The 12,987-nt window shown below is 38.3% G+C and overlaps 1 protein-coding gene across 1 annotated transcript; it reads left to right on the forward strand.

Moving 5' to 3' along the window:
- The first annotated feature begins 820 nt into the window (after positions 1-820).
- On the forward strand, positions 821-12,979 carry LOC145787659 (katanin p80 WD40 repeat-containing subunit B1-like). Its single transcript, XM_082599452.1, has 20 exons — positions 821-1,013; positions 1,369-1,499; positions 1,804-1,921; positions 2,315-2,457; positions 2,734-2,817; positions 3,091-3,206; positions 3,418-3,538; positions 4,011-4,115; positions 5,969-6,022; positions 6,155-6,231; positions 8,687-8,765; positions 9,279-9,372; positions 9,540-9,581; positions 10,033-10,424; positions 10,653-10,751; positions 10,910-11,068; positions 11,234-11,310; positions 11,688-11,762; positions 11,981-12,094; positions 12,264-12,979. The coding sequence occupies exons 1-20, from the start codon at positions 986-988 to the stop codon at positions 12,397-12,399; spliced, it is 2,244 nt and encodes a 747-aa protein (XP_082455578.1). The 5' UTR covers positions 821-985; the 3' UTR covers positions 12,400-12,979.
- The last annotated feature ends 8 nt before the right edge of the window (positions 12,980-12,987 follow it).

The following is a 12,987-nucleotide window of genomic DNA, read 5'->3' on the forward strand; positions in this document are numbered from 1 at the left end:
GTCGGGGCGGCTGTCACACCCTACCCTGGATAGCACAAAGCCAAAGTCGCTGATTGCAGTTTCCGCTAACCCTAACGCTAACCCTCGCTGATCGCAGTTTCCACAAACATTTTTCTGCACTTTCCGCTAACCCTAACTCTAACCATGTAGACTAGCCTAATCTATGCTCTAACCCTAACTCTCACTGATCACAGTTTTCGCAAATATTTTTCCGTAGTTTCCGCTAACCGCAGTTTCAGCTAACCCTAACCTTAGAGTAATATATGCTGTAACCCTAACCCTCGCTGATCGCAGCTTCCGCAAACATTTTTCCGCAGTTTCCGCTAACCTTTACCCTAACTCTAACCATAGAGTATCTATGCTCTCTAACCCTATCCCTCGCTGATCGCAGTTTCCACAAACACTTTTCCGCAGTTTCCGCTAACCGCAGTTTCCGCTTACCCTAACTCTAACCATCGAGTAATCTATGCTCTCTAACCCTAACCCTCGCTGATAGCAGTTTCCGCTAACCCTAACCCTCGAGTTGTTTGCGGAAACTCCGATAAGCGACTTCGGCTTTGTGCTATTAAACTGCGATCAGCGACTTCGGCTTTTTTTAATTTTTTCTCTCGATCTTTTCAGGGTACGAACTGTTCAGGGTACGAACTAGGTTGCATCCTTTCAATTTCCCGCTTATTCCATAATATAGTGTCTTTTTATCAATAATATGGTGGGAGTTGCGAAAGTGAAACGGTTACACTGTTATGTCGCTTTAGTTTAAAATGATGTAGAAGTTTATGCTTAAGCTAATATTATTTTATCAATTATGGTAGGCTACGGTATATAGCTTTAACTTTTATGGTATTTACTTATCAATGAAGTGATTAACTGAAGAACACCAGAGCCAAATGTAAAATCTGGATTAACTGAAAACAGTGTATCAGATTATTTAGCATCAACTGCAAATTCTCAGTCATAGCGGTTATTGCTGAAAATAGCTTTTAAAATGACTGCAAAGCGGAGCTGGAAATTACGTAAGTTCCTTTAGATTTAGTTGCATTTTTTTTGTTTTTGTTAAGTATTGGCACTTTAAGAACATTAGAAATAGAATAGTATATATATGCAAAAGTGCAAGATGTATTAGGACCACATAAGCAGATGAACAAAAAAGATCGTGAAATTTTATGATTAAAATGTGTTGAAACAGTTATTTAAGTAGTACTCTTGGAAACTTTTACAGACCCCCTGAAATCGTTTCGCGGACTCCTTGGGGTAAAGTGTATATGCATCTGCAGTTGCAATAATGTATAAGTTTAGCCACCATACTATGTATAAGTTTAAGTATAAGTTTATGCACTAAAATTTATGTTTAATGGTTTTCATATACAGAAGAATTTGTTGGTCATGGATCAAGGGTGACTTGTGCATCTCTGGGGCATAAATCTGGACGAGTAATGGCCACTGGTGGTGAAGATGGCAAAGTCAATATGTGGCATATCGGGTCACCTAATTGCATAATGGTAATTGAGTGATCATTTAACATAGGCTACTGCAGTCTGCACATACTGTCACTTGTATACCATTGTGTATTACAAAGAATGGTTGAAGAACCAGTATAATATACCATTGTAGTATGTTGACTGGTCGTGTTCACGTTGATTCAGTTGTTGCTGTAAATTTTATGAGAAATTGATAACAATTCATTTTACCACTTAAAATATTGGTTTTTGCAGTTAATTGTTTTAAAAGCTTCATGTGGTGAATAGGTTATGATGTGTAATTGTGAGAATAAAATCTTATGTTTGTGTGGTGTTCACTGTTCAGAGTTTATCCCCTCTTTCAAGTGCAGTAGAAGTGGTGCATTTTAGCTCATGTGAAGAATACATATGCGCTGGATCGCAATCTGGCGCGTTAAGACTATGGGATCTTGCTGCTTCTAAAGGTATTTCTTTATTATCATGACATTTAGTAGCTTTTTTTTACTTGGCAAAGTGTAGCCAAGAAAAAATGCAGCCAGCTCAATCAGACACCTTTTTATGACACTGTATTGTAGTGAGGAATATACAGATTTTTTTAAGTTTAAAAGCTTTTAAAGTAACAGCACAATTGTTGTAGGGGAAAGGAAATGATAAATGGAAAAGTTGTCTACTAATTTTGCTGTTTCACTTTCTGTTGGTTGGGCAATACTTGTTTGGAGTTGGACAATACTTCTTTGTTGTGAAGAACTTCTTTGTTGGTTGGGCAATAATTTTTGTATATTATTTGAGAGATTTTATTTGTTTTTGAAAATTTCACATTGTTTTCTGAATGTTTTATTATCATTAATGATGTCTAGTTCTTCGGCAATGGCCCGGTCATAAAGCGGCTGTCCGCTCACTGGATTTTCATGCGTACGGAGAGTTTATAGCATCATGCTCTGATGATCACAATGTTCGAATGTGGGACATCAGAAGGAAAGGTTGCATCTTCACATACAAGGTAAAGTTATAAAACCGTCATGCATTGTTGAGATTTATCATTATTATGTGAAGGTAGTGAAACAGTTTTATTTGGTTAAGTCTTAAACATTGAATACAGACAGAAGATTTTATTTTAATCTTCATACAGTGATCTTTTTTTACATTAACGTTGCTTGGGTTCAAATTTAATTCCACCATGTTCTGCACACAAATGACAAGGTTGGCAGTATTTTATGAATTAGTTGTCGACAAGGAGCACTGATGAGCCTTTTTCATTTCTTCCATTCAATTTTAGGGTCATGAAGATCGAGTAAACTCAGTCGAAATTAGTCCTGATGGCAGATGGATTAGTTCCGTATCAGACGACAACACATGCAAGGTTCAGTATTATCTTACTTGATAACAAACTCAGATTTGTATAACTAAAGTGTTAAAAACTCGAAAATTATGCATCGCATCTCAAGAAAATTGCTGTTGTGAAGTACGGTACCGTAGTGCATGTAACATAAAATTAATTATTGGTTCATGGCATATATTTCACCATGAATGTTGGATTGTTGGTTTTGTACCAGAAAAAGGCTACGGTATTTGCAACATGCTCCCCCATTTGGTCTTATCATTATTTTAAGTTGATGTTTGTGTCTTTGCTTAGATTTGGAGCATCTCGGCTGGTAAACTTCTCCATGAATTGAAAGATCACTCGTCTTCAATATCCTGTCTTCAGTTTCATCCGAACGAAATTTTCCTCGCAACTGGCAGCACTGACAGGTGGTTCTCATTTTCCTTTGTATGCAAGTTTTGACGAAATTTATTCACAATGACAACAACGTCTGCAGACGTTGAATCAATGTAAAGATGACGGATTTTGATGTCTGGATCGTGGTTCAGAATATGCACTGCGTGAGTTGAGCGCCAACCGCCAACCATGACAAAGAATAAAATTGTGGATTAGAAATTAAATCAATTGTTATTCTGTTAGAACGAGCATCGTGTACGATATGGAACAGATTAAAGTTGTGTCCCGGACTCCTCTTGAAGCAAACCCAGTGCTCCACGTCCTCTTCGATGATTCAGGGAAGTGGCTCTACACAGTGTCCCAGGTTATTTTTTTAATAACTTTTTGTTTTCGTAAGAATTTTGCATTGCAATGTTCATGTCTATTCCGAGTTGAAAACCACACGATATCGAATTATTGTTGTCTAATTAATTTATTGAACTTTTTCTCTTGTTTTGCAAAACCATTGCTTACATCAAAATCAAGTGCAAGGCTAGTGATTGACGAGTCTAATTGACGACCCCTTGTGCAGTATCATTATGGCTCGGCCACGTCAGAATGGTTTATACACATATGAAAGATTTGGTCATTTTAGTTTTACTTGTATAAATTATAGTGCAATACAGACTGTAAGCAGTTTCAAAAAAGTAACTCGCAAAACTTCATAACCCTTTTTCAAATCGTATATGTGTTTACTGTGCATTTTTTAAGGTTATGCGATGTTTCGCGGTTAAAACCGCATAACTTTTGCGTCATTTAATATTTGCCGAGCGTGATGATTTTCTCTGCATCGCTAGGATTGTTGCAAGGTGTACTCTTGGGATCCGGCTTGTGCAAGGCTGGATACTGAGCTAGTCAAGTGGGGAAGACCATCGGACGTCACCATCTCTGCGGATCAGCTGGTTAGTCATGTTACGTTTTTCCTCTTTTCCTTCAATGTTAGCATATTTTTACTGCGGAAAAATCATTGCCGATTTAATATTACGTATTGTAAAAACGGTTTCTGCGATTGTCGAAGTAGAAATTTTAAACAGGTGTGTTTGCGCTGATTCAAACTGTGCAACAGCTCATGGCTGTACTTTCAAATTGACACTGATAAAGAGTCATCTGAAAGGGTTCTGTATGGCTCACATCACCAATCTTTTGGCGCTTCAATTTTATAGAGTGTTTCATTGATTTTCGACCTAATTCCCACCAGACATTTGGTGTATTTTGAGTTCTCTTTCATTCAAGGGAGGGCTTAAATTCACAGTTTATCGGCCTACTTTTGTTTAATTTCAATAGATTCAATATTATAATTTCATAATTACAGTTCATGAGCTATTTCTACAGGCGCACAAACTATTGCACACGCTTTTTTGCCGTCTAATTAAATGTTGGCAGATGTTTTTGTGCAATCATCAGTTCAACACGTGCTAGAAATTTGCAGACGTAATCCATTGTTTTGTTCAATTGCTTCGGCATTGCCAATCGCTGGTCATCGACGCCGAATTTGAAAGCTGCGTAATCTTTAGAATGGTAGAACCTTTTCATACGAATTTGAAATTGGTTTGAATTTTCTAGTTCAAATTGGTTTTAACCAGTGGTTCTAAAAGTTTTTTGGCACTTTGAAACAATTACATCCAACAGTACAATTTGAATTTTTCTTTCGAGTTGGTCACAAAATTAATTAGATAACCTAATTATTGTGCGACGCCCTGGAAGTTCGAGATTAATCACCAATGCATCGCAACGCGCAGTTTGAAAGCCACTGCTTTGTACACAAAGATGGATAATTCCAGCTGGCAGCAACAGCTGGATAGGTGCAGTTGCTATGCTGCGTCTTGCATGTAGGACTACGTAACAGCAATTGCTGTTGAAAACTCCAAGTTCAGGCAGGCTTATATGTTTTGGTGGTGTGGTTCGTAATGAAAAAAAGCTGATTAAATGGAATCTAATAGATTTTGTAAACCTTTGAGCAAGTCGTTACTAATCTTTATAACAAACAATCCGTGTGCGCTCGATGAGAATCGAACCGACCACCTTTTGAGTGTGAGCTCGACACTTATACAATACATACTGTGGATAGTGTTATTCTCAAGCTGGTACCCAGTGTTGCAAAGACAAGACACAGCTTGCATTGCATTTTGAAAATTTTTGAAGAACCCTCAATTTAATCTTTTTTGTTGTTGACATCTTTTCCGCGCGTGTCTTTACAGTAAATTTTGTTTGTAAAGGTTGTTAATTAATCAATTATGAATGCTTTCGTTCAAGCAGTAATTTGTTTTTTATTCTATATCATTACTCACTTTTTGCGGGTTCTTGAATATACTTTGGGCATTCCGCAAAGACCCGATAAAAACAATTTCTAATCTCGGTTTTTTCGCACCGTACGGTGCATCATTTCTGACACTTTGTTCGTAGAGTTCAGGTTTCTACACTTCCAAAAAAAGCTGTTGCTTTTGTCGTATCTAGTCTTTACGCCCGGTAGTGCAAGATTTAGATGAGTGGACCGGAAGGCAAGAAAGCCAATGTTGCTGTCCGCCTCACATACAATTAAGTGTCCTGTCAAAGACACAGCGACATGCTCTTCAGCGGTGAAGAACTGGCGTCGTACCAGGGCTCTCACCTTTCGGCTTAGCAGCCCACAGCTGCTGTTGAACGTATCGTGATAACGTATGACCTGTATTTGATTTCTTTAAAGTTTCCTTAAAAAATAAATACCATTTTGTCTGACCTACTGCAGCCTGCTAACAAGAACTTAATGGTTTTACAGATGGGCTGCTCTTTCAACCAAAACATTGTGTCTGTTCACATTATCGATACAAAGGTAAGTGCAGTCATTTTGACAGCATCAACTTGGAGTGAAATTGTTGTCTTAAAGCTTGTACACAATGAAGTGCTGCACAGTGCACATCTATGGCATGCATGTGTTGTAAATGATGTTCTTTGTTTGTTTTAGCAATTGCGCAAAACCTCAAATAGCAACGAAGACTCAACTTTTAAGGAAACTCCATCATCGAAATTGCTTCCCACCAAGTAAGTGATTAATTGCTCTTCATCTGCATCATTAAAGTTCAAAGGTTAAAATTTTTACAACCGCCTTTCTTCAGTCTCTTGGATAAGCATCGAACTGTTATTTTCTAGAATGTGGACAAACCCTTAAAATCGCTCAGGTTTGAAAAAATGTAGTAACGAAACTAGAGATGTACCGATACCAATATTTTGGCCGATACCGATCCCGATACCGATATCACTTTTTTAGGCCGATACCGATACTGATACCGATATTTTGGCCGATACTTTGGTGTTACAAAAAGAAGCAATTTTGGTATTTGCAAGGAATTATATCAAGGTTTTAGTAGGTTTTTGTAATTAAAGTCCGCCGCAATTGAGGACTGGGGTATAAGGGAAGAAACAAACATCATTATTTGGGTTTCTGAAAAGTGTTTGGGCAAACTCTCCAAATAAGCTATCATAATTGATAACACTAGCCGACAAAAAAAAAAAAATTGTGGTGCCGAAGATTTTTCAGCTGTTTTCAGCTAATTTGTGGTCGCTGATTTCGAAAATGTAGTCAGTTTTTGTCCATCAGATCTAGTTTTCTAGTTACTGTGATTCCACTGCATGAGTGAACTTGTGCATAAGGGCTATTCCATGTCGATTCACACAGTCAAGAAATTCAACCTTTCGACTTTCTTTAAATTTTACACACCTTTTTACTATTCTATATGATGAACACTTGCAAAATTTGAGTGAAATATATTGAGAAACACGAGAGTTATGAACCATTTATTTTGGGGGGGTCTGCTGAGGGGGCACAATTTTTTATTTTTGGCCATGTTTGAGGCCCTATTACTGCTAAACTAAATTAGGTAACAACCCAATTTTTTTATAGGTGATAGTACTTCTGCCAAATATTGAAAAAACAACATCGTTCACTTTGTCACTCTAAAAGGTCAAAGGTCATAGACTCCCAAAGTTGGCCGTTTCCAGCTCTCGGTTAAAATTTTCCAAAATTTGAAAAGCTCACCAACACCCCATTTTTGATTGAGTTTGGCTGAAGTTTGGTGGAAGTGTTGTTTACAGGATTCTCTATGAACTGAAAAAATTTTAGTACAAAATATTAAATAGGTTGGGAGATATTTTATATGAAACATGGGTCAAAATGGAAAAAAAACTAAAAGTGGGGTCCTTTTAATATCCCGGTTACCCATGACCCCAGAGAAAATTTGCACTGAAATTTTATCCACATATTCACAAAGATATGACAAGTCCACCATGTAAAATTGATCCATGGTTCTCAATGTTTTATAGAAAGTATGCGTCAAAGTAAATCCAATTGTGACAACCCTTCAAAAACAGGAATAGGAAGTTCTTCACTGTGTACAAGTGTGTAGCACTGGCCTGATTGCTGAAGCTAGGTTTGGATATTGCAAGAAAGTCCTATTTCTCCTGTTTATGCCTTTTGTGTTTACTGCACAAAAACAGCAGTCGCTATTATGATATTTTGGCTCATGCCACACCATTAGACTTCTTTTGTTTCGTTCATTGACGTAAATGTTCTTTCAAAGTTTTGCAAACAATGTGGAGAGCCCAAGACTTATCTTGATCCCCAACTTCACTTTACAGTAGGAAAGTAAAGGTGTGGAGTCTGGAGGTGTTGTGTGTCCACGCCTTTACTACTTTTTACTTTAAAGTTTTCTTGCTTTACTGTAAAGTGAAGTTGGAGATCAAGATAAGTCTTGGGCTCCCCACATTGTTTGCAAAACTTTGAAAGAACATTTACGTCAATGGACGAAACAAAAGAAGTCTAATGGTGTGGCATGAGCCAAAATATCATAATAGCGACTGGTGTTTTTGTGCAGTAAACACAAAAGGCATAAACAGGAGAAATAGGACTTTCTTGCAATATCCAAACCTAGCTTCAGTGGGTAGTCTTGTGGGTACCTTACCCAGTGGGTAGTCTTGGCCTGGTGTTATACTCTGCTGAGAGTAAAAAAGAAACACAAATAATAAATATTGGAGAAATTGAATCTCCTTCACAACTTAAGAATCGAACAATGCAAAACTGCTGAAACAAAACGTTTTGTTTGAGTGAAAGAATCACTGTAAGCAAACAATGCCAAAAGGTGCGCGCATGAAGTCATGGGAGTGTGAGGTATCAAAAATTTGAATAGGTTGTTATTTTTCTCCATCAATGTGACGTTAGTTACTACTTTAAAAAATCTATATATATCTTTTCTTCTGCAGAAAATCCATAGCAAACACCTTTTTTTTACATGTTAAGTATCGGCCAAATTTTGCCGATACCGATGCCGATACCGATACTCAAAAAATGGCCGATATCACCGATACCGATGCCGATACCGATATATCGGTACATCTCTAAACGAAACATAACATCACCGAACAAATTCAGCTGTTAACCCCGTCAACAAGATCCTGTTTTCTAATTTTTGTTTCTATCTGATTTTTAAATATTTTCCAACAGTCATTCACGTGCTAATGTCAGTGTACGCCCTCATACCTCCACCGGGACGCCCATCAACTTGGCGCCTGTCTTTCCCAAGGTAACATTTGCTTTAGTATAGAAGGTTGTAATTGGTGACATGTGATATCCACAACGTACTACGTCATCATCATCCATTCGGGACAACTTCATAATTGCGTTTAAACTGTCGATATTTGGATTTTTACGTTGGAAAGGAGTTCGAATGCATCCTGCATGGTTCTTCGGTTGTCGATTGTCCGGACAGTCTCCTTCTCACAAACTGTCCCCTTTCGTTGAAGTACTTTGTAACTTACTGCATGTAATGTTAAAACAGTGAAAAAAAGTTCGTTTCTTAAATCTAATTGTGCTTTCTTGCATTCCTTCTTCTCTTGAAACACAACTCGCTGGTAAAATCCGTTGTTTTACATTGGCTCAACGTCACATTAAACAAGTGTGTCGTCGAACCATTGTAAAAATCCCAGGTGTTTGCCTGCACCGAGTTTCCCTGTTCAACGCAACTTTATTGACGAAATGTTTAGTTTGTCAACCGCTTCGATTGTTCGATCTGTGTTAAAAATCATGTGTTTCACAGGAAATTCAATGTAACAACAACAATTCACAAGCTCCTTTCAAACATCTTGACCCTGCCGAAGAAGCGAAAGTATTTAAACCAACGTCAACGTTGCGTAAGTTAATATCATTCCTCGAAAATGTCAAGCAAGAAGTAACATTTAACCCGTAAAAAATGTAGTTAGTAAAGGGACATTGAATTTTACATTTAATTTTTGATAAATTCCCTTTCCACGTTTCAATATTTGCAGCGATTCCTTACCAGTCTCTATCACATTTGCAGAAAGATCTCCCGCGAAGGAGAAAGAGGATAACGACTCATCAGGTAATTGTTGACCCGAGATTTCGTGTCTTTCCTGAAGTGTATTGACTTAAAAAATGGCAACTCAGCTGCCACATAAATTGCTGCCAAATACAAAGTGTTTTTCTTGTACTATGCTGTTAAGCGGCACCGCAAGACTGACCATTGGAGCTGACCCAGGTGGCAATCTACTTAGTGTTTCTGTATCTGGTAGGTCTTGGTTCGATTCTACCGTGGATCATATAAAACACTTTTGAAATAGAACCGATTGCGTTCTGCCTTGGGTGACGCAGAGAGACTAAGTCGCGTCGTAAATATAATAAAACAATTAAAATGTGCAACCCTTAAAAAAACTTTAGCCATTGTAGAGCGACATCGTTTTAATATTGGAAAATAAAAATTCCATTTCGGAAACGTTTTTGGTGCCACTGCATTGCATCGAATGTTACCACTCATTACGTCCATGCATTGCTAGACTCAAAGCAAAAGAAGGAAGAAGCAAAGGAACAAGTTCTTTCACAACCAGCGCCCAAAGTTGTCAAATCAACACCCGAGCTTCGTGCGAAACCCCTCGCTAAAGATCAACCCTTAGTTCATCCCATTTCAACCCCTGCCAACGAACGACCTAACAAAGAACCGAACACTCGAACTCCCAGGGCTGGCCCCAAACCACCTGTGGTAAAATTAACAGAAGAATTTGCTTCAATGAACGTCAAAGTATTCCCAGAGAAGGGAAATGAAAGAGTCGGTGGTGCCTTGAACTGTTTCGATTCAAATCAAATCCCAACCCGAGATGAAAACATCCCAGAGAAGCCTGGTGTTTTAGAAAGCAACACTCCTACTCAACCATCACCTCCGCTTGAAAAGGTACGTAAAGTAAATTTTTCTTTTTCGGTATTCTCTAATGTTATTGTTGCAGAAAAACATCGATTTATTTGCATTGATTTTACGCACTCGCATGCTCTGGACGCCTCTGGTGAGCACAAGTAGAAAAAGTAAAAACAATGAAAAAGGAGCATTTATCAGCTGCACGACCCGCAATCATAAAGGCATTTTGATTCTATGATTTCGTTCATTTCATGTACTGTATTTCAGCAAACTGACGCACAAGTGAAGCCTGCCTTCGGTATGTCAAGTGTTGTGCCCAACGTAAGAGAAGATCCCATCGGTTTAGACATGAACGCCTTCCTGCCGGTGAGTTTGTCATTCCGTTCCTCTACTTGTCACTGCGTTAGCTTCATTCTATCATCAAGCCTGCTATTTCACACTTCCAAACTAAAACAGAAATCTACGTTGTTGTATAATGTGCGTCTTGAGTTTCCGCTGAGAGATCTGTTTTTTTTTTTGTCTAGGCCAAACGAGACAGCGGCCCTTCGGTGGGTGGCTTAAAGACCGACATGGAAGCGATATCTAACATGAGAAAGGGTCTCGATTCCATGAGAATTGTTCTCACAAATCGCCACAAGAACCTGGAGATTGTACGAGCCTTGTGGACCAGTGGTGATGTGATGGTAATGGAATTTTCTGATCTATAGCACTTATGCGAAAACTACAGTTATTAGTTGTAGGCTGCGGTTTTTACAATATTTATTTTAAACCTTGTCGATCTGTAGACATTTACAATTCTTTTAGCTAGCCTATAATGTTTCTGAATATTTGCTCAATCCCCATTTCAGACTTCAATAAACTCCGCCGTGAAAATGGAAGACCAAGCCTTGATGGTTGACCTGTTGAACGTATTGACTCTCAAGCCGTAAGTATTGTCTTGTTTGCCATCAGCATGGCCTGCGGTTCCTAACTTGGTCCATGGCATGACAACATAGTTTTCAACCATTTTGAAATGTTTTTTTTGTAAGTTCGAAGTCGTCGGATGTTGTGCACCACCTGTGCCTGATTACAACAGAGCAGATATTTTTGGTCACTAACCTCTTACAAAGAATCACTATCAAACCTGTAGACCAGGTCTGGAAATCAGTGCTCCGTTTTGAAACCAGCTTTGCAATAATGATATTGCAAATAAACATTCTTTATTTTCGCAAGCAGATTTTGTGTATATATTATATATATATATTTTTTTTTTCTGAGTGTAATAGAAAGAATTATCTAAAGTTTTATGTGATCAATCTCCAGGTCATTGTGGAGCCTCGACCTGTGCATTGTCATGCTACCGCAAATCAAATCTCTTATCACCAGTAAATACGAAACGTGAGTAGACTACTCTTTAGATTCTGTTAGTTCAAAACCAATCCTACCCGTTTAACGGATAGAACGTCAGCTCCTGGTCGTCGACGAGGGTTCGATTCCCCTCTCAGGTTGTGAATTTTATTGCTAACCAAGGAACAGAATTTTATTGCTAACCAATGGTTTCACCAGGCAGGAGAACTCCGAAGACTGAGTTTGTTACATTCGTTTAACTTTTTAAGGTACATCAGTGTCGGTTGCAACGCACTGAAGTTGGTTTTGAAGAACTTCGCTCAGGTGATTCGATCAAACCTTAAACCTCCTCCAAGTGCGGTCGATATTTCAAGAGAGGAAAGGTAATTTGCAATCAATTAGTCTCTGATTTGATTTTACACTGACTTTGAAAATTTGGGGCTGGAGATTTTGCTAATTAAATCTGTTTCCCAATGGCTGTAATGTTTCAGCTAAAGATTAATCTTTAAATAAGTATTTTTTTTAATCGCAAATCGTCATACTTTGACTCAGGCATAAAAAATGCAAGAATTGCTACGTCGAGCTCAACCAAATCAAATCTGTTTTGGAATCAAAGCAACAAACATCCGGGAAGGTTGGAAGTCAGTTCCGGGAGCTTAAAATCCTCATCAGCACCGTAGAAGAATGAAAATCCGGGACGAGATTGTCGAAACACCTCATTCCTCGGTCTGTTGGTAGTTTTGACAAATCGTTTGATGTTGGAGAGCTAACTGTTGTCGGGTACCGCGCAGCAAAAAGTTCATTTGTTGGAACATCTTTCTCCATTCGTTGCACAATATTTATGCAGTCCCAACGCGAAAGATACCCTGGTCATTTCAAATAGAGAAATTCTGCTATTTAATTCAGTGTGAAAACCCTATCCGTGCTCTTTTATGGTGGTTACTCTGTACAATTGTACATTGTAAAGGTTTCTCAAAACCCCATCCAATTTCTGTGGTGCTACTATGTGACCATAATCAGCCTAATTTTTTTATCAACTCTGTGTTGCGATTGCACTTGTCTGCATAGTGCTATTCTTTGTGTCAGTCAAACGTTGATTGTACTCAGAGCTGCTAACTGCGCTTGCATTTGAGCAATAGCAGCAATCCACTGGAGTGTTGATTGATACAGTGTCTGTGCTTGTGGCACTTCATACACTCCATTTTTGTAGGAAATCGTATACATCATAAACTGTGAAATGTTTTTCTATTAAAAGTGCTATATGGCGAGTAGTGGT

The sequence above is a fragment of the Aplidium turbinatum genome, chromosome 18, assembly GCF_918807975.1.
Source record: "Aplidium turbinatum chromosome 18, kaAplTurb1.1, whole genome shotgun sequence".
In the NCBI taxonomy this organism is placed as follows: Eukaryota; Metazoa; Chordata; class Ascidiacea; order Aplousobranchia; family Polyclinidae; genus Aplidium; species Aplidium turbinatum.